Below are 22,080 nucleotides of genomic sequence, written 5' to 3'. Positions count from 1 at the left end.
ATCGTTACCGGAATTAATTTAACCTATGGTATAAGCTGAATACATTCCCAGCCCCATGTGTATATTCGATAGTAGTAGTAAAAACACCTATTTTTGAATGTAGTTTTCCAAATATCATACTTATATGTTTTAAAATACATTTTTTACTTACCGAAATCCATAAAAATAAGTTCAAATTCACAATCCATTTTTGCATGAAAGCATGAAGCATATGTAGATTATCATAATCATAGTTATTTCAAATAACTTCTAGCGATCCTCAAGATATCACTTCACTGCACTTTAATCACTTTTTCTGAGTTCAATCTAGTTTTTATACACTTAACGCATTGAAATCGCGTATATTGGCTTTTTGCAATTGTTTGTAAGTAAAATATCTCCGACCCAATAAAGGCGAGTATAACGAGCTGATTCGATTTAGCGGCAGCTTGGCGCTCAGTTAAGGGTATCTCCTAGTCGTACATGTTGGGTATTTTTAACCTGGAATATCTATATTGCCCGTTAGATCTATTGCTAGAGTATCTACCACTCAAATGCGCTCCACCAAAGACTTCTTGTTTACGTTACGAATTTGATGCTGCAGCAGCACATTTACAAATTGCTCATTCCCTGACTAAATGCACTTTGGAATAGGACTCGTTGCGGCGTTTACTAATCGTATATTTGTCAGTGGCACACACGCAACACACCTCACACTCTGGGCAACTATTCCGTTTCCATTTAGAATCGATGGCTTGGCACAATGGCGCATTACTTGCGCTGCATTTCAAGGTTTAACAAATTGGCAGCACTTACATGTGCAGTCGGTTCGCGCGTTGTTTGCAGCAATTACTAATGAAAATAAACGTATTTCAAGCTAATTAAACAATAAAAGCGCAAGAGCGCTGCCCCAAAAGCAAACGTAATAAAGAGTACCGTGGTTGTATACGTTAAAGATATCCCACTAGAAGATACCCTGTGAATTGATATACCTAGAAAATGAATTGTTGAAAAACTTTTTGATCTTGGTATTCTTGCTCTGTGTACGCTCGCATTAGACCAAGCCAAATTCGGTTTCAAAATGGCCAAAACGAGTTTCAAAAACAAGGCAAGAAATCGATATTTATGGAATTTAAAATAACCATTATCTGCGTATTCTACATAAAAATCAACATTCTAAATTTTCTGTCTCTAACTTCCAATAGTTTTTTCTCTGACAAGAAATCTATTGCTATCGAAACTAGACGAGCTATTAGTAATTTCAAATAAACCTCAACATACATTTCAGGTCTTTAGTCTGTAGTCTCTAGCTCTAGATCGACTTACTTGTTTGTCCCAATCAGCTCATTAAACCCGATGTTAGCCACTTTCAATAGGTATGGGGAATTAAAAACGCGAAAAACGGAAAGTAAATTGAAAGGCGAGAACACGGGCGCGAGCGTCCATAGGAAATTTAGCAAATAAGAGTGAAACACTGAGGGGCGTGTGCGTGGGCGTTGGCGTTTGTGTGGGCGTGTCTGTGAATCTGTCTTTCACGCTGACGCTGACGCTGACAGCTGACAAACCCGTGAGACTCGCGCGCGCGCTCTCAAAAGTAGGCAACAAAGACGATGCGACGCCGTGGCACAGTGATGTTGCAATTTAATTTGTATTGTTGTGCTGTTGTTGACGCTGCTGCTACTGCTGTTGACGTGCCTCCTGTTGTTGGTGTTGTTCTTGTTGTTGTAATCTTTGTTGTTGTCGACACAATTGCATCCGCATCAGGTTGATGATGATGATGATGATGAATCCACTTAAGCGCCCAGGCACAGGTAACAAATTCGCACAGCAGTCGTCTAATTGAACAGCAAAGGGACGTGTACAAGTACAGCAGGTTGTGTGCACTTGTGTGTGTGTCTGTGTATGCATATTCGTGTGCTTTTAGGCAAAGGCAACACAACACACACACACGTACATAAGGAATGCAAGTGACAAATGCTAATTCTCCTTTCGTTTAATTTCATTTCATTGCCTGGCAGCTAATTCAATTGGCTTTTTAACTTATTTCGACTTGTGTGTGTTTATCCGTATATGTGTGTGTGTGTATTAAACTTGATTGAAATGCAAAAACGCTCCACTTCACAGCAATGCAATTGTTGCACGCTAATCGCGGCACATACGCTTCGACGGAGGCTCCTCATCGCCGGGCGCAATCGACTGCAACAGCGCGCAGCTTGTGTGGCTGCCAAATAGCGTAAGGAGCAAGGCGACGCCATAGCCAGTGGCGCGTTCACCCTGCCAGAGAGAAATGCAACAAACCAGTTGAATGAGTATGGGATTTCCATTTAGGACTAGCACAATTACTTACACAATTCACGGGCGTGGCCATATCAACATGCATCCAAACGCCGGGATAGTCGAAGCCCAAATGAGCAGCCACAAAAAGGCCGGCGCAGGAAGATTGCGCATTCTGGCGATCCTGCAAGACAAAATATACAGAAATTAAATTAGACGGGAGAGTAATAAAAGTAGAATATAACACAAGTGAAAATATTATGCTCGAACACCTTTAGTAAGGACTCACACACACACACACACGTTTCTACCGGGTACTAAGAAAATGGTTTCTCAAGAAGTGTCCGTGTTCCGGTTTCTCGATTATTATACCCTTGTAAAAGGTTTTCGTAATTCTGTCACAAAATGAATGGCGCATAGAAGAATATATCTTCGAGACCATAATGTATGTAGTATCACACACCCAGTGGATATATCCATGTCTGTCAGTCTTTTGATCCCTAATTTCTGGATCTAGAAAACAAAGTCCATGTCTACATCATCTCAGCCCATTGTGCTGATTTATAATGAAATGCTTGCTTTTAAATATTGCCACAACTATTACAACAGCCGTTCTACGCACTTCATGTTTACAGGGTATACGCAAAAAAAAATGCAACAAGTAAACGTTAGCAGCATCTTCGATATTAAAAAGCATCCTGCAGTGCAGCGCAGCAAGAATATAAATATATAATTGCTGACACATACACACACACAAGGCATATATATAAATATATTACTATATAGATGTTAGGATGTGCTAATGCCTAAATTATATGCCAGCTACCAAGTAACGGAAACTGTCGCTCTACTAACTTGAGCGGAAATTACAACGCTTAAATGGAAAACATAAAGTACCATAGTTGACAATGAGCCAAATTGAGCTATCTGCAGATACATTTTTTAATTCTCCATGTTACGAAAAAAAACTAATAATTAATATTGAACAAAAAGATATTTCTGTTGAGCGAACTTCGTTTTTGGGTTCGGTACAAAAACCTGATAAAACACACCCATGAGCCCAGAGCTTGAAATATAACCAGATTTTTTTATATTTTAACTACGAACCTTAAATTCAACCGATGCTATGCTCAATCAAACTTCTTTTTTCTTTGATATATATAAATTCATTAAAATATAAAAATATATATAAATATCACATAATTTCTTTTTGATTCCGCAAATACCGAGCTATCTGCGTTTTTTTATTCGAAAATGGGCATTCATGGCCGACTGTGCAGCACAAGAACGTATAAAAAAGAAACCAAAATACACCATCGGCCAAAAAGAAGACGTCCAACTAAATTTTGCAGCAGACAGGACAACCATCGGAACAACAACAACAAGATTAACAGGAGATGCCTTGCACTGAATATTGCATGACAACGCTTGATAGTCAAACACACACACACACACTTGCATAGATACAGGCACCACGAAAAGTCTTTCGTCATGCAGCGGAAGTCAAAAGTCTATTCAAGCCAACGATTGCTGCCGCATATTGTCGTTGTTGTTGTGGTTGTTGGTGCTTTTGTTGTCGTTATTATCATTGTTGCTGTTGTTGTTGTTATTCTTATTGTTATCGATGTTTCAACTGCTTTTGGCGGTTTTAGCTAACAAACTTGAGCCTGCCTTTGTTATCAAACTTTCCGAAAAACTTGAAAATGTATTGGGCCAGCTAACTCCCAGACCACTCGCAACTTGTTTAGATTTTGTTGTTGAATGTGCGAATTAAATGTAATCGTTGCTGTTAGTTTTCAAAAGTTGTATGTGCCTTCCCACAACAGTCCAATTAAAATTGTGTGATGCATTGTGATGTCTTTCTAATTGAATTGCTAATCATTAACATCCTAGTTTCATTAGCTGTCAAATATGAGCAAACCCGATTTAAGGATACCTTCGACCTAGCTAACCTAGCCTTTATTCTTGTAAAAACAAATCTGTGATTAATATAAATATCTTATTTAGACTGGTGCACAGATAAAACTAGGAATCAATTCTCCTCAAATTATATTTCATGTACATATGTTAATTTAAAGATTAGTGTTGCAAAACTATCAATAGTATCACGGTGACCTACATAATAAATCTCTTATAACTGAATTATGATTAAAAAGCCTTGTTATAAAATAGATATTTATCGATATTTCGAAAAAAGTGTAGATATCATAGCAAATATCACTTTCTCGCCTTTTACCCTTATTTAATGGATATTAAAAAGGACATCTGCTTTTTCAAAAATGTTTATAAGAACTAATTAGAAAAATACTTTTGTCTATTGACACACCCACAATCGATAGTTCGTTAGCATTAAATTCAAGATGTTTCTAGCCGTATTCATTGTTATTGACTATGAAACGGATCGTCTTGGCGTCGTGTATGCCTCATGTGTAGTTAATTTTAATTAAAGGCTTTCAACAATTTCTCAATACGATTGGTCTGGTCCAGTGCTGAAATCAGCTCAGTCAACCGACTGCCAATGCGGCCTATGCGCTTTCATCAATAATGGCAAACATTTGTCAACGTAATGTCATTAGCATTGATTGCATTACGCAACGCATTGATTGTGTCAACCTTTTGTAAATAGCCGAATAGCTAGGCAAAAGCGCACCCCCCATCTACACCCAGCCACATATGAAGTCTGGCAATGGGTCGGCAACTAATTGCGGTTAGCTACGTGACCAAACCCAATGCCTCATGCGCCGTGCCCCGTGCCCCGTGTCCCATGCCGCACACTTCTGTCACCCGCGCCACGTGTGTCACATACCAGAATAGATGGAAATTTTTGAGTTGATGCCATCCGTTGTGGAAAGCGACTCGCTCCATTTACGATTAACGTAGATTTTAATAAGCAGGCAAAATAAACGTGTCTCGCTTCCTATATCTAGGTAAGCTATCACCAAATAGTAGAGAATATTCCACGCCTTTATTCAGAAATACTTCGCTAATTAACAATAATTCAATTAAATAACAATATTAAAATTGAAGACGGAATTATACACCAACTCTCAGTCATAGTAGAAGCGAGAAGCAAAGTGAGTAAATCAAAATAACGCAAGCCGAACAGCAAATCATTTAGTGCAAAGAAGTAAACAAGGAACGAAGTTAGAAGAACAATTAGCTGCAGACAGAAGTAAGGCTTAAAGCAATGTGAGAAGCAAACAAAAAGCTACGTAAAAAGATAAGTGAGCAACAAAATGAACAAGCAGGGCCCCTTTAACAAATTCAAAGGTTAAGCGAAGGAATAAATGCCTAAAAGTAAAAGGAGATGCGTGCAAAAGAAGCTGAAAGCAGAAAAGAGAGAAGCGAAGCAAAAAAATAAAGCTAAGAAAAAGGAGAAGCGAAGTAAAAATTAAGCAACAAAAAACGAAGAAGAAGAGACGCAAACACCAAGCAGAAAGCTAAGCTTAGGAAGAAGCTAAACAAGAAATTCAGCTAAAAGCAAAGCAAAAGATTGAGCCTAAAGTAAAGTAGCAACGAGAAATGAAGCTGAAAGCATGTGGAAGGGAGATAAGAAGCAAACAATTTAATTGAACACAAGCGAAGCGAGAAGAGACACAAGCAAATGAAAATAAAAAAAACAAGGCGAAGAGAGAAAGGAAAAATTAAATTTAAAAGAAATAGAATAGTAAAAAGGAATCGAAAAGCAAAAAAAGATAAAGTAAAAATAAAAAAGAAAATCTAAGTGATAATCGAAATAAGAAGCAACGCAAGGGAGAAACTAACTAGGAAAATTAAACGGAAGCAAGGAGTATGAATAGAAACTCAAAATTTGGACTGAAATGCTCAGTTTTGTACACTCTATTAGAAGACGAAGACGGTTTTTTTACAATAATAACTAAAACTTGAATTTAGTCGATGTTTGATCGAATTAAAGGGATTGTTAAATCTTTAAGGCAGCAACACTTAAACTTAACATGATGCTGGAAGAAGATGATATCAACACTTGCCACACTTTCCGCGTGCCTTGCGCTGAAACGGGGGCAAACGTGCGGGCGGGCGCCTCAATGCCTTCGGGCATCAATGTATTGGATGCCTTTGACTGGTTTCAGTATCAATTACACATTCATCGAATGGGCGTCAGAAGGATTTGCACAGGCTGAGTGGGACGGTTGGGACGATGCCTGGTCGCAGCACGCTGAATGCGACAAACGTTTTTATTCAATTTTCCCCCAATGTCGCGGCGCTTTAAAAACTTTTCGCCACGGAAAGGGCAAAAGAGCAAAACGAAAATATTAGAAACAGTCAATGCGAACGACGGCATGGTTTATTTTCCTTTCTTTTTCCCTTTTCCCTGTGTTTTTTTTTTCTTTCTTTTCAAATTTTGCCTAAGAGACGTGCTAAAGTTGAACGGAAACCAACACATAACAAGCGGAAAGATTTGTGTTAACAAAGTCGCCGGAGTCAGAGTTGCTGAAGCTGTCGCGGCAGGGCCCCCCCCCCCCCCCCCCCCCCCTAAGTAGGCTACGGAAATCGCGGGACATTGCGCAAATTACGTGACTTACGGTTGTGCAGAAGCTTGCCGGAACTTAAAATCTGCATTTAAACCACTGAATCACTAAGCTTGAGCATTATTTATAAACTGTTGGCATTATTTAATCAACAGTAACTGAGAAAACAAACACCAAAGCCAAACAAAATATCATATTTGGCGCCTTGAGGTCGCTGCGTAAAAATAAAAATTTATTTTCAAAAAATGAAAGCCCTGAACATAAAAAAAAAACAAACTTTGGCGCATAAAAAGTTCAATTTAATTCATTAAAAAGCGTAAAAAGTCGTCGTACAATTGAATTTAAAATGTTACCGCTTAATAAAAATTTACCAACTGCGTTTCAGGCAAGAAGTTTATTTTTTTTTTGGCGGGTGCCGAATATTAAATACACTTTTAAAACTTGAATTGGTTGTTAAGCGAAACACCTTAGCACAATGATATTAAATGTTTAATGTGCAACTAAAACAGATAAACATATTCTCTCCTAATTTCTTATTCCAATTCCTGCTCAAAATGGACATTACACTTGATATTTTCCAATTGATTCCGATTATTATTGGGAGACGAAAGTTAATGGGTTTGCATATTTCTTCACTAATATATAATAACCTGCGGGCAAGTGTATCAAAAATATAAAAACAACGAAAGCAATTACGCATACGCCCCGTTGCCGCACACAAACAGACGCGCACCGCAACACGTTGCTTGTCTTGTTCGATGGGTTTATCTAAAATTCATGCTCTCTGGTTTGTGCGCTGGCTGCTTTTTACGATTTAACATAAAAATCAATTACCAACAATGGTAAAATTTCACAGTCATAAAATTTGAGTAACTTTGCGTTGTGCTCGGCGCTCGACGCTTTCGCCTGTCGCTGGGTGTTGTCCCAAAATTGAGGAACAATCTGAAACGTTTACCTCGTTTTATTGTTGTATTTACTTCTTTGATTGTTGCTTTTCTAGTTGTTGACTACTTTATGCTAACCTTATCTTATTTCTTATGAAATAAATCTAAAATCTTTTCTTCTACTTCAGTTTAGCATAGAAACGATAAACGTTATTGAGCATAGTGCTCAGCAAAGTATAAATTTAAAATTTATTTAATTTAAATAAAAATGTAATTTGACTTGCTAAATTCAAAATGCTTTGATATTCATGCATGTGCTTGTGCATAACGAGGTTTTGTAGATGACATTTCAGATGAAAAATTTTTAGTTTCAGAAACTTAATAATTAAAAACTGTATTTATCAAAAATAAATATGTAATACATTTTGCACTAATTTGTTGTATCCACAAAATAGTTCCCTTTTCACATCAATGCGTCTCTTTCGCTTTCCCTACATCCATCTACATTTGTCTTTAAAACAAAAGCCGAAAATAAGCAGCAAAAAATGGCACGCAACGTGTTAACCACAGCCACAACAAAGCTAATGATGGCTGACCTCGAAATCAAACCCACAGCCTGTGCCCAGGGACCAGATCACAGCACAAATCAGAAACGGCGTAAACAAATTGCAGTCAGTTATTTAAAAACCAGACTAACGGACAAGTATCCGTCCGCATCCTGCTGGCCAAAACAGCCTAGCGACGGCAACACCAAACGCTCGTCAAAATGAGCCAACAGCAGATGGCGCAAAAAAAAATTTAAAACGAAAAAAAGCGCGGTAGCTGCCTCCAAACGAACCACCAACCACTAACAACACTCATAATCCGTCCATTTAGTGGGAAACTAGCGACGAGCTGCCAAAGCACAAAAAACTCATGTAATTTAAACGCAACTCGTGCGAATTTGGCGGATAGCAACAGCAAAAAAAGAAAGGGTGCCAGCTGCAATTTGTATACCCTAGCTACGTAGGGTATACTAATTTAGCGACAAAACTTATATGTATATAGAACGGAAAAGGATTTTAAAATTATCGAAATGGATTAAATCTTGCACGAGTCCTAAATTGCCGCCGTTCCCGATATAATATTTCGGATCCCGAAAATACTTGAAAAGAATACAATCCCGGGGGATAAGGACGGTCAGGATCATTTTGGGACAAAATCGGGACGGGACGAGTTATTAAATATGTTTCTAGCTGGGCGGGACCTGAACGAATTTTATGCAGTAAATAATATATATTAATATATATGAACATACTAATATATACTGACTGACTGACTGATTGATTGCCTGATTGACTGACTGATCAACTGATGATTAACGCACGGTAAAAACGGTAAAAGCTGGGCTTTTCTCCAATAGCGATCTTTGTTAAATATTGTTAAATATTTCCTACTAGCTGACTTATTAACTGACTGATTGATTGACTGATTAATGCTTAACACACTTCAAAAACGGTCGGCGCTATAAAGCTGACTCTTTTACAGTAGTGATCTTTTGTGATGAGAGTAAATATTTCGTACTGACGGAGCGGAAAGAGCTGGAAAGCTGAATTTTGATTGATAACTGGCTGATTGACTAAATGATTGATGAGCAACGCGATGTAAAAATACGGGTTCATTTGTTAAGCTCACATTGGCAGATTCTGTGTAGGCACTATATTAGGGATTATGTAAGAAGCTTCTTTCATAGGTACCCGTTTAGTTAATATTTCGGAAAGAGCATTAAGTATTCGGGATTCGTGCGGGTCTTTTTTTGATATCTTTTTTGTTGCTTGTGGTTTCGATTCAGCTTTTTTGCATTTAACGTTGAATGCATTTTAAGTTTAAAGCACTTTATCACAGGCAAACTGACAAAGTGCGCGGCGCAAGGAGCGCTGATGACACATCAAATGCAGAACGGGGTTGCGTAACTGGACAAGCGGATGGGCAGCTAGGGGGTACTTGCTTATTTTTTACGGCCAGTAAAGACAAAAACAACGAGCGTCAAAGTGGTCAAAAAATCAAACAGCCAACAGCCAGGCGAGCAGGTGGGTCAGTTTGGGCAGTTTGGTTGGCTAGAGCCAGGCAGATGACAGGCAGCTTCCACTGGTGTAGGTAATGGGCAGGCAGCCAAAGCTGCCACGCCACTTGACCTAACTGGCAGTCGGGGGCCAACCTGGCAGCAACCTACGCACCCAGCCAGGCACATGCAAGGCAACAGAGTTCCCCGACAGTCGCCCATGGCGTGACAATGATGAATGACCATTGATCCGAAGCGTTTTAGACGTACAATAAGGTAACTCGATTTGCTGTTGTGGTGTAGCTTGAGGCCCCATACGCACCACAGCAACAACAACAGCAGCAGCAGTAACCAAACCCCCCGACTCAGCCGTCCCATTACTTTTACAAAGCGTAGATTGAACGCCAAAGTTTTTGATACATGTGAGCACAGAGGAGCATGTGTGAGGGTGCAGCATGTGTGTGTGTGGCATAAATCACAGTAATACTAATCAATCTTTAAACCGAACATGACGTCCATCATTTTTCGCAACATTGCAGCGATAAAAAATATAAAAAAAATAAACCTCGACTGACCCCGACAAAGTTAATTAAAATTGTGTTTTATACATGCTGGTGTATTTACGAGTGTTTGTTTTGTGTTTATCACACAAAATGTGCTTTGCAAATAAACAATATTTCTTTTGGAATATTTTCTAAGAAGTTATGTGTCCCGTTTGGTAAAGCATAACGAATTTACAGTCAAAAAATAAAAATTGACTTCTAAGGAACAGTAAAGTTAATTTTAAATAAATTTAACCAATCCACAGTCATATAAAATGAAAAATAAATTTGAATTGAGCTCAAATTGGCCAATCAGACATATTCTAGGTAAGTATTAAAATTCCTTCACGAAATGCGCGCACAAAAATAAATAATCGAACTTCACAGTTCATATTTTATACATACATTATCATCATCAGCACTGAACCACCTTATAATATTCCTCCAAATTTCTCATACAAATAGACTTTTGAAAAAACTGATTGAAAGGGTATTTTAATCTTCAACGTAAGGCCGATTGCAGTCATATTATGTGTCGTAGATTAATAAATGTTCTATATTCCGCCTAGTTTTTTCTTTGTTCTTCATTAGAATGCCATAAGGCATAAAATGCTGAATGTTAAACTGTTCTAATTTGATCGCTTAAATGAGATGTATAAAAAATGATGGTTTTAGTCGATATTTTCAGACCTTGCAATCAAGTGGCACAGTTTTTGTGTCAAATACCAAATTGTTAACAGAAAAAAATGGAGGACATAAAAAACAGTCTATACTTTTTTTATCACACATACGCCTCAAAGGTATGCATTTGCGTGGGTGTTTGTGTGCGCGTATGTGTGTGTGTCTATCTGTGTGCGTGTGTGTGTGTGTGTGTGCATGTGTCTGTGTAGTGTTTGATGTGTGGCGTTTGATTGTCAAGTACTTGAAATTCGTCTCTTCTTTTTTTGTGGGCTGCACTTACCGCTACAGAGTTTTTCATATCAGCAATGGCCGATGCAAATTCGGAGAAATGCAATTCAGGACAATAAATAATGGGCGCCAATAAATCGCCGGATTTGCGTCCGGCCTGCAATGCCTTTGATTCCCATGGCTCCGAGTTTGTCAATATGGCGCCATGATATTTGCCTGTTGCAACGCCCTGTAAGTGAGAAGAAAACAAATTTAATATGTGGCAGTGGAAATAAGAAAAACATAGTGCCTTAATGGCTTGGCCGTACGAGCTGATGGAAAACATGCAATATTCAAGCCGATTGCTAACAATGAAGCTGCACAGCAACTAACACAGTAAAGGTGGCAACACACTGAGGCAGGGGCTGCTTTGGATGCAGCACAATGGGGGCAGCCAAGCGGCGATGCATGGTTGCGATGCCAAAATTGCGAGCTTCCGACGCGACCAGCAATAAAAAGGTGCAAGGTTATTTAGCACAAGCAACACCCAAACAAGAGCGAGCCAGGACCAGGACCAGGAGCAGGACCACGACCAGAACCAGTACCAAGACCAGCCAAGGACTCTACAGCGCGTGTTAAACTACAGCTGGACAAATGAAAGCAACACACACATACACATCAGCACACAAACACAACAACAACAAAAGGTGTAACAAGCAGCAGCAACATAAAATGTAAAAAGACCAAAAGTTTTGGCTGCTGTTTGTTGCTTGTTTCACTATACCCTATATAATTGTAGAAGAGGGCTTCTTCGCGTAGGTTAAAAGTGATGTGCGGGTTTTGTATTTCTTCTATATTATATTGTTTAAATATTGTAACCCCATTTTAGACAAACATATTTTAAAGACAGCTTTGAGGCAGATTCTTTTCAAAAATAGGAATTTTAGCTTTAAGCTTAATATCCTCCTGTATCTCCAGATTGAATCGAATAAAAAAGCATTAAGAACAAGAATAGATGACATATTTTTTAGCCATGACTGCAAAGCAGCTTCTCATCTCAATCGCCAGGAAGATAAAATTGAATCCTGTTTTAGGTTGCGCTTGTTAAAGTACAATTTTGTAGTCAGAAAAATTCCTCCAAGCTATCCTCCCGACTACAGAAAGAAGCAGAACAAGCAATAAAAAGGCGATATTGGCAGAAATAAATAAATTGTTCTTCTTCGCAAAAAAATAAGGGCTGGTGTAGAAAAATAAAAAGAACCTCTACTAATTAAAGGGTATATCTTAGGCGAGTTTGATTTAATTTCGTACGTTATTACTTTTGTTGCTCATTGCTGTTGTTGTTGCTGTTGTTGCTGCAGTCGCAGTTTCACCAATGTTGGCAATTAATATTATTGCATGTTGCAAAAGTGTTGGGCCAGTTGAATGTCTGTGTGTGTGGGTATGTCGGAGTGTATGTGCGTATGTGTGTGTGACCGTGTGTAATGAAATTAAACACAACAAGCGTCAAAACAAATTCTAAACAATTTTACAGAAACTGCATGAAAAGCAAAAAAAAAGACACGAGTGTTGACTAATTTTGCTTAACAATTTTACTTGCACTCGCAACGAGTTGGAGTCGTAGTTTTTTTTTTTTTATTATTGCAGGACACGACAGAAGGAATCCTTAGCCATTTCGTGCCTTGTCCTGTTCGCTATCCCTGACCAGTTTCGATTTATTTCCCATCGAACCACAAATAACGCAAATTGGCATCATATTTTAAGCAAATTGCATCCAAGATTTATGGTAATTGTGCGCCATCCCAGTCAGCCAATGGCCCCTCCTCCTGCTGCTGCATTCGCAGCAATCGCACCACCCGCCACGCCCCGCGACCTACCAACAACCCCACCAAAAACCAGCAATAACCGCAAAACGGGTTTGCCTCGTTGCCTTCATTGTTGCTGTTGTGCATACGCGGCGGCAACTGCTGCTGCTGCTTCTTTCGCTTCTTCCGCTGCTGCTGCTGCTGCCACTTCAAGTTGCCGCCGAAAAAACCAAATTTGCAATTTATTTTTGCCAATTAACCTCGTGACTCTTATAAAACGTGGCATAAATTTTGCATTTACGAACGTAGGAAAAATGCACAGTACGGCCAAGAGGTTATATACAGTTCGTCACGCTAAGAAACGCGAAGCAAAACTACATTGGACAGCTGACTAGAGAATTTGATAAGATATGATGGGATGAAATATGTCGCAAACACGTTAGCTACTAGTATCAAGAGACTGCAGCAAACAGAAATGCAGTCTTGCTTATAAATTTGATAAATTTCGAAAATCGATATCTTTAATACGCTCATGGCAAAGTTCATAATAGCTGTAAGTAGCATGTTACCAAGAAGATAGCCTAAGTCAATACTTCTTTGCAAATTCTTAAGACACACGTAAGATAAGTAAAAAATTTTAATTCTAAAGAATCTACGAAGTACAATGCTAATACAGTAGGACGAAGCTACAATGAGAACTAATTTGGGGCATTATGAATACTTAATTGCAGATACCAAAGAGTTAACATTAGAAAAAATGTACATGCCGACTGGTTAACAGATATGTTAATTCTACAGAATATGATAGATATGAAATATCCTTGCTATGCTGAATTTTAACGCTGCCAGAAGATAATAAACTATGGTAAACAATTCAATACTCCATTGTAAATTCCCATTGTACACATAGAGTAAGCAAGATTGTAATAAATGTAAATGCAGATTGGCTTATAAATTTACTAATTCTGACACGTACTTAACATATGTGGTTCATGTTCATAGCAAAGTTCATGGCAGCTATAGGATTACTAGACAAATTGGTGTCATTCCAACTTGAAAGAAGAGCATCTAACCCCAAACTGAGTTACATTTACAGCATTAGTTAATATTATAAAATATGAGTTTACTTACTTGAGCGCCCGTCAGCGTGGCCATATCAAGAATAATGTTTGCCTTAAGATCCTTGTTGGCAAAGCAAACGCCATCGGCGAGCACCAAACGACCTTCAGCATCCGTATTGTTGATTTCCACAGTACGACCCGAGTACAAGGTGTGTATATCGTCGGGTCTGCGTGAATAATACAATGAAAGGATTAGTTAGGGCAATAATTGATAACACGCCCGCTTACCGCGTAGCATTTGGACCCACAGAGTTTTCGGCCAAACAAAAGACGGCATGCAAGTTATCCCTGAAACCGCACTTGACGGCCGCATAGAAGGCACCGAGAATAGCTGCTGCACCACCGCAATCCCGTTTCATGCCCGGCATAGCCGTTTTGCCCTTAATGCTCAGGCCGCCGGTATCGTAGACAATGCCCTTGCCGACCAGCGCAATAGTTTCTTGTGCACCCTTGGGCTCATGCGAGAGCACGACAAGAGCTGGCGGCACAGCCGCCGCCTTGCCCACGCCATAGATGCCGCCAAAGCCGCGCTCTTGCAGCTCTTCGCCGCGTATGATTTGCGGCTGCAGACAAAGCTCTTTGGCAAACTCGTTGACATTTTGAATAAAGTGATCCACATTCATCTCGTTGCAGGGCGTGTCCACAATGCGTGCGGCGAGGCGTATACCACGTGCCGTCTCGTGCAGGCACTTGAGCTCATCCTGGCTGAGAGGCTCCTCCTGTACGCAACCATCTTTGTCAATGACAACAAACTCAACGTTGACCACAGAGCGCGCCGATTGCCCGTCGCCTCCGTCTATTTCAGGCGACCTGGCACCGTTGCCGTTGCCCGTTTTGCGGGAGTAGAGTGGAAAGGCACGAACCACAGCACAGGCGCTGGCAAAGATGTTCTCACGCTCGCAAACTAACACAACGCTCTCCTCATTCACATTGAGCACATGGTTCTTCACCAGGCGCGTTATGGAGTGCGCCCGCGAGGCGGTGTTGTGTCGCGACGCCTTCAAGGGCAACGCAGCCACTGTGGCTACATCCAGATAAAGCGAACACTTGTCCGTTGGCGCCGGATGCAGGCAGGCGATGGCATTCTTGAATGTCTCCTCACTGACACGCGGCTCCAATTTGCTGGCAAGCTGGCCAAACTTGAGCAGGTTCAGATGACGCAGCTGGCCAATTATCAGCACCGGCTGCTGCTGCGGATCCGTGCGTGTAAGGGACGCATTAAACTTGATGTCCGTGGCCATCTGCAAGGTGTGTAGAAATGGATTAACGCTTAGTTCACAAGCATTTTAGCGCGCCACCACCTTAACACTCTTAATCATTGATTTAGTACTATTTATGACACTCCAGATTGGCACAAATAAACGACTTTGTACTGTAAACTTGTGCACATGACACAGTTTGATTGAAATAGCTGATTTGACTCCGGTTCTAATCATTACCATGTGCGTAGTGAAAAAATCAGTTTGTGGGGTTTACAGGCCACAATAATAAATTGACAAAATTCATGTTTATAGAAATTTCTCAGGTTTTTATAGATCTTCCATAAAATAAAGCATACTGCATACGGAAAAAACTTATTGCTAAATGAACAGACCTAATTTCCCATTCTAACGATTTTTATTTACTGCAAGTCCTTCTAATTCATAAATATTAATCAATACAATAATAAATTTCCCAAAAAAAATCTATAAAATTGAAATTTTTTGTTTTTTTCTTTAATATATTTTTATTTTTTACAAGTTTTATTATATGGTTTCGATAAGACCTCAACGACCTCATCACTATCGTGTTTTACTTAAGCGTAGATGTTTTTTTTAAGGGTATGCGGTCGTCGTCATTTTATAGACTTGCCAAAAACGCGTTCTTCATAAAAAACAATATGAATAAAAAATATCAAATATATTGGAATTCATAATACCTCCCAACGCACTCTATTAGTCATAACAATAAACATTTTCTAATCTATAAATAAAAAATAACAATGCATAAAAACAGTGTCTGCAATTGCGAGCTGGGCAATAAAACGAAATATAATAACAATTTCGACTTGACAGCTGCCGAATATGGCACAGCCTGATAAGCGTCCAGTTCACATCATTTCCGACGTCATCAATGCTATAGCGCAATGACATCGCAATCATCGTGACCTTGTGTGAAAAATACGGAGACCAACAAGTGGATCTGCGGCTATCTAAACGAATGTCTCCAAACGAAACGTCTCCAATTTAACAAAGGCGAACAGCAATGTATGTGTGCATATATTTGTGCAATCAAAGAGTTGAGACAGCAACAAAGACGTTTTGTGCAAATGTCTTATCTATTTTTAGAATCCAAAAATCAAGCGCTTTGTTCGCAAAAAAAAAAAATTACGTTCCGCCCCCGTCACCGGCATATGAACATAACCACGCATACATATGTACTTACCGTTCTAACTGGCGTGCTATAACTATAGCTGCGATGGAATATAGTGCGTAACGCCTTTGCGGTGTGCAGTATACGCATTAATATTTCAATTGCAACACCGAACAAATTTCACTCGTCCTAAAAAATTCGCTAATTTTGATGATGCTTTGCTTGCAATTTTTGCCGGCTATCAGCATGCTAGTTATGGCAGAAAAAATTATCGATGTCTCTTGTATACGATAGTTGCGATACATTGCCACATGTGGGTCATGCAAGAACTAAATCCAAAAACAGTCTGGCAACGTAAATGCTATTAAAAGAAATGTCCTATCATTGACTTATAGATTGATTACCACTGAAAACTTAAATTAATTTAAAAGGTGCTAGGCATACTAGACTTAAACTTAATTATTGACAACTTCCAATTTAAGGCAAGTAACAGAAAGGTCAATAACGCTCACCTCTAATTCAAAACAAACAACAGTCTGGCAACTCTAGTTTTGATGGAAGCGTCATTTATAATAGGGCACTGGAAATTTAGCCAAGCGCTTTAATTTAAATTTTAATTTAAACAGCTAATTAAGACGACATGTCTAATCAATTTAACACTCGCAAGCGCCTTATGGCAATGTTATCAAATGAGATGCGGTTGGAGCAAGAGGAGAATGCCATAGCAAAACAGAGCGCCAAATTTCACAGCAAAGTCGGTATGGATGCCTGCAATTAAGAGTTTAAATGTAAACTGAAAATACTCTGATTTTTCGTGCCCAGCAACAACCATGGAAAATATTAAACGACAGCAACGTGAATCGGAAAAATTAAATGCACTATTAAACCAACGACGCGATGAAGTCGAAAAACGCAACGCTCTAAAAAATGCTGTGCGCGTCAAGCTGGCAGAGGAGGAGCAGCATTGTGCTGATATGCAGGCACAGCTGGCCAAAAAGAAACAAGAGCGGGACAAGCTTATAGCCTGGTGAGTGCTGGGAAATATATTTATATATATATATATATATATATATATATATAATAGAACTTAATCTTCTCCAGCGTGCACACTCTGAGTGAAGCTACCAACACGTACATCAATCGAAAGGCTTTGCCCGAACGTGTGAAAGGTGTCGCAGTTTCACCAGATGATGGTCAGTGGATACCCTTTGATTTTGATGCACACGATCGCCAGGGCTTGGCAGCTCTGTGGGCGCAAGTGAATCGATCAAGTCGCAATACCAACAACTGGCGACAACTGCTGTCTGTGGGCAATTCTTCAATGCCAGCTCCAAACGGAAAGGAAAACGCCAACGTCTCAATGACATCTGTAATTGAGATTGACCTTACATCGCCGCCATCCCAAAAATGATTGATTTGTGGCCCAAATGCAAGCAATGGAAGTTTAATCGACAAAACATGCATTATTTTTAGTCGTTTCAATTTATTATCTGTTTATTTGTATTATCTTTAAGAGCGCGTGTTTCATATAATATATGTTTTAATTTTACTGCAAAATATACAAGGCTATCAGTACGCCATTCATCATGCCTGGTTCCCTTTGGATACCCTTTGATTTTGATGGGCACGATCGCGATAAAGAAAAGGAAACGTCAACAACTTAATGACTATAATTGAGATTGATCTTACGTCGCCGCCGTCTGCAAAATGATTGATTTATGGCAGAAATGCAACCAATAGAAATATAATCGACAAAACCTACATTTATTTATTTTCATTGTTTCAATTTATAATCTGTTTGTGTATATTATCTTGAAAAGCGTGCATTTTATATAATATGTTTTAATGTTACTGCTAGACTAGGCTTACTGAACACCATTCTTCATTCCTAGTTCTATTACAAAAACTCTTTATATGATTATTATTGAGCGTGCTAACGTTTTCCAGCCGAGTGGGCCAGTTTTAAGCCCGCCTCAGATTATTATCTGTCAATCACAATTCACAAATGTGTCTCGTGCACTTTGTAGTAAACAAAAGTAACGTATTATTTAGTTTAATTAATTTTATTGAATTGCCTCAATCTGATTGAAAAGTAGATTTTTACTTTCGATTAATTGTCTGTTTAGCAAATTGATTTTTAACTGTTTGTCTAGAAACTTTATTTTTTTCTAAGCAAACAATTGCCTATTTCCGTTTGGTTTTTGAGTTTCTCTAATCATATAATATCGGTCCACAGTTCTGAAGTTCGACATATATACAGATTGTGAAATCGCAATCGCAATCATAATTGCAAAAATGTCTGCGATTTCTAAGTTTAAAACAAATCCAATATATGACATTATCAGGCAAATGTTATTATATAGCTGTGTCGCTGATTCGAATAGATCAGTATTGCCCTGAACTTAAATCGGAACGCGTGCAAAATGTTAACTGCTCTCTTGCTGGTATTGTGCTCGATTATATTTCTATATCTGTCTTATAAATATGCAGTCGGTCGTCCTTCAGGCTTTCCACCCGGTTCGCTAAAGCAGTCCACCCGAAATTCGCGTGTGACTAACTGGCATTTATCCTTGCAGGTCCTCCGCGACTGCCTATTTTTGGAAGCTATCTTTTTATGCTGCTGATCGATTACAAATATCTACACAAGGCTGCCTTAATACTTAGCAAGTGGTACAAATCGGACATTATTGGTCTTTTTGTCGGCAGTTTTCCCGTGGCCGTGGTGCACAGCGGAGAAGGTGTGCGCGAAATATTAAACAATCAGGCCTACGATGGACGACCTCCCCTCTTTCTGAGCAAAATGCGTGATCCCGGCGATTGTGTGCGAGGTGTGTTTCAATACTGGCAAAATAGTATTTACAGAAGACTTTTCGTTTGATAGCCATGATAAATAATCTCCCATAGGATATATATAATGATATTCCCAAAATATTTGATTGATTTCAGCCGATCTCCTTCTATATGAGCCGATTAAGTAAGTTCGATTTCAATTTTTTGCACTGTGGCTCTTTGTTCATATCTTAAATACAATCCTTAAACTTTCATTTCGATCGGATAAATACAAAAGCAACTCAAAATGGAATCTTTCGGAGCTGGCTGCGAGATATCTTGTAGTCGAGCATTCTCCACCAAAGCACTTTCACTATTCGAATAGAAAACTTTATCATTATCTGGACTCTAATAGGTCCCTCTCGACTTGTTGCGGAAGTACTGCTATAGCCAGCCAGCTAGGTGCCGATAAGCATTGGTGGTCTGATATGTATACTAAGTCAGTAAACGCTTGCAACCCGACAGTATAGAGAACAAGTAAAAGTTTAGTCAGGAATGCTTGACTAAAAGATACCCCGTAAGACCTAAGGTGTTTATATGTTATTATATAAATATGGCACCGGAATTTGTGCGAAGCGGTCATGGAGGGGGGAGTGGAACGTATTTTCGTGTTTATGAACTCTATACTCTTTTTAGTCTCATACAAACGTTTGAACGGAGAGGGGCTAGTCTACTTGGCTCTTGATGCTGTCGAAGACTATGTGTATTTTATAGGACATTTGCACCCAATATTATACGGGTTCAGGTTTATATAAAAAAAACAGAAGATTGCAGTAGTTTGATTATAATCGTATATATATTAAAAAAACGTTCATATGTCATTACTAGGCATATTCTTTCAGGAAGGAATACTCTGGAAAGAACAGCGACGCTTTATCTTACGTTATCTGCGTGACTTCGGTTTCGGTCGTCGTTTCGATCAGTTGGAGCTAATCATTAAGGAGGAAATAACCGACATGCTGGACATGATACGCAACGGTCCGCGCTATGAGCACGAGCATCATCTGGTCAAGCCGGGCGGTTATCGGGTGCAGTTGCCATTGCTCTTTAATCCCTTCTCGGCCAATAGTCACTTTCACATTGTCTACAACGAGCGCCTGGCCCGGTCTGAAATGGCCAAGTTAGTGAAGCTTGTTCAGTTGGGCTTACAGTTCCAGCGCAATGCGGACGACTACGGCAGATTGTTGAGCATAATACCCTGGATACGATACATCTGGCCGGAGGCGAGCGGCTATAACAAACTGAATGAGGCCAATTTATATGTACGTGCCTACTTTTCGGAATTCGTGGATCGTCACATCGATAGCTACGATGAATGTAGCGAGCGCAACTTTCTGGATCTCTATATAGCCGAGATGAAAAAGGGCCTGCCCGAAGAATATGGCTTTAATCGGGAGCAATTCATCATGGGCCTCGTCGACTTCTCATTTCCCGCCTTCACGGCAGTTGGTTCCCAATTGTCACTGATTGTCCAGTACATGATGCTCTATCCCGAGGTCGCGAAACGCGTACAACGCGAGATCGATGAAGTGGTGGGCAGCGGACGTTTGCCCACGCTGGAGGATCGCAAGCATATGCCATATACGGAGGCGACAATACGTGAAAATCTACGCATTGAGACATTGGTGCCATCGAATGTGCCACACAAAACACTGAACGACACCGAACTTATGGGCTATCGCATACCTAAAGTGGGTTAATAAGATGGTCTCACGAAATCGCGTTAGTTATCGAACTTCTCTTTCATCTTTTCACAGGGCACTGTTATCATACCCAGTCTGTACGCCTATCACATGGACAAACGCATTTGGTCGGATCCCGAAAAGTTTCGGCCCGAACGCTTTCTGGACAATCAGGGCCAATTGTGTCTCAAGCTGGACGTATCCCTGCCCTTTGGCGCCGGCAAGCGTCTGTGTGCCGGCGAGACCTTTGCACGGAACATGCTCTTCTTGATGACCACAGCCATGCTGCAGAACTTCGACTACACCCTGGCGCCGGGCGACACACTACCAGATCTAAGCAAGAATAACAGTGGCTTAATTATAACTCCCCCAGATTTTTGGGTGCAGCTAAAAGAACGTTAGGTTCTTCTATTTAAAATATATTTGATTTGAAGCATGTTACAAGTTGTGTCTATCTCCCGCACAGTTGCTCTGTTTGTTGTTTTTCTTTCAATTATCTGTTTCGTCTTGATTCGCACCTGGGCTTCAGCTTCATCGTCGCCAGCCATCGGGCGATTTATCTCGATCTGTGGATCAGGAATAGTTCCATCAGCAACAGCCTTTTGTAGATATTGCTCAATGAGTGAATTTTTCAAAATATTTTTCTGGTTCTTACAACTGGTTTCAAATTTCTCGGCGAGCTTATTGAGAACGAGTTTAAGATCGTTCAGGTCCCTCCGATTCTCTCGGGTTCGATGCATTAACTCCGCTAACTGAATATTTAAATTACTTTCCCCAGCGTCGCCCAAGTTTGCGTAGTTTCTGCATGATCATGATCAGGAATATAGCTGTGACTATATTTTTATATTCACAGAGTAAAATAAACGTATTTTGTACTTCTCTAGTTGTGGATAATCTAAGGAATGAATATTAACATTATTTCCAAGTTCAAAACTAGTTTCTGTTTTTACCATATCTACTAGAATAATATCATATCCACGGACGACAATTTTAAAGTTTAAAGATATCAACTTGGGCCGGACAACGCCAGGTAATACCCGTTATATATGTTCACTTTTACCAAAGACAGATAAAGCATACTTCCTTTCTGGTATGTATGCATGTACATATGCCTGCTTGCATGCAGTAATATTCTTATGTATGCATCTATCGATGTATGTATTTTATTTATGAATTTATGTATCATGTGTAAA

The 22,080-nt window shown here is 39.5% G+C and overlaps 3 protein-coding genes across 6 annotated transcripts; 2 read left to right on the top strand and 1 right to left on the bottom strand.

Moving 5' to 3' along the window:
* Window positions 1-1,954: 1,954 nt before the first annotated feature.
* LOC115761405 (probable aminopeptidase NPEPL1) lies at window positions 1,955-16,614 on the bottom strand. 3 transcript variants are annotated; one of them, XM_030703164.1, is made up of 6 exons: window positions 16,449-16,614; window positions 14,253-15,265; window positions 14,035-14,191; window positions 11,172-11,348; window positions 2,327-2,437; window positions 1,955-2,253 (listed from the first exon to the last, which is right to left on the bottom strand). In XM_030703164.1, the coding sequence occupies exons 1-6, from the start codon at window positions 16,524-16,526 to the stop codon at window positions 2,122-2,124; spliced, it is 1,668 nt and encodes a 555-aa protein (XP_030559024.1). In that variant the 5' UTR covers window positions 16,527-16,614; the 3' UTR covers window positions 1,955-2,121. The 3 variants fall into 3 exon arrangements, with proteins under 3 accessions (XP_030559024.1, XP_030559023.1, XP_030559025.1); XM_030703163.1 differs by lacking the exon at window positions 16,449-16,614 and adding an exon at window positions 15,326-15,521; XM_030703165.1 differs by lacking the exons at window positions 1,955-2,253; window positions 2,327-2,437; window positions 11,172-11,348; window positions 16,449-16,614 and adding exons at window positions 13,905-13,982; window positions 15,326-15,533.
* A 328-nt stretch (window positions 16,615-16,942) lies between these two features.
* On the top strand, window positions 16,943-17,916 carry LOC115761549 (kinetochore protein Spc25). Of its 2 annotated transcripts, none has more exons than XM_030703330.1 (3): window positions 16,943-17,134; window positions 17,199-17,403; window positions 17,478-17,916. In XM_030703330.1, the coding sequence occupies exons 1-3, from the start codon at window positions 17,017-17,019 to the stop codon at window positions 17,785-17,787; spliced, it is 633 nt and encodes a 210-aa protein (XP_030559190.1). In that variant the 5' UTR covers window positions 16,943-17,016; the 3' UTR covers window positions 17,788-17,916. The 2 variants fall into 2 exon arrangements, with proteins under 2 accessions (XP_030559190.1, XP_030559191.1); XM_030703331.1 differs by having other exon boundaries at window positions 17,461-17,916.
* An 870-nt stretch (window positions 17,917-18,786) lies between these two features.
* On the top strand, window positions 18,787-21,320 carry LOC115761686 (probable cytochrome P450 304a1). The gene is made up of 4 exons (XM_030703541.1): window positions 18,787-18,893; window positions 18,953-19,204; window positions 20,034-20,896; window positions 20,963-21,320. Exons 1-4 carry the CDS (start codon window positions 18,800-18,802, stop codon window positions 21,287-21,289), a joined length of 1,536 nt encoding a protein of 511 aa, XP_030559401.1. The 5' UTR covers window positions 18,787-18,799; the 3' UTR covers window positions 21,290-21,320.
* Window positions 21,321-22,080: the final 760 nt, after the last annotated feature.

The sequence above is a fragment of the Drosophila novamexicana genome, unplaced genomic scaffold (assembly GCF_003285875.2).
Source record: "Drosophila novamexicana strain 15010-1031.04,08,12 unplaced genomic scaffold, DnovRS2.1 tig00000485-arrow-pilon, whole genome shotgun sequence".
Taxonomy (NCBI): Eukaryota; Metazoa; Arthropoda; class Insecta; order Diptera; family Drosophilidae; genus Drosophila; species Drosophila novamexicana.
Note: the sequence above shows the minus strand (reverse complement) of the source record. Positions and strands in the feature narration are given on the sequence as shown.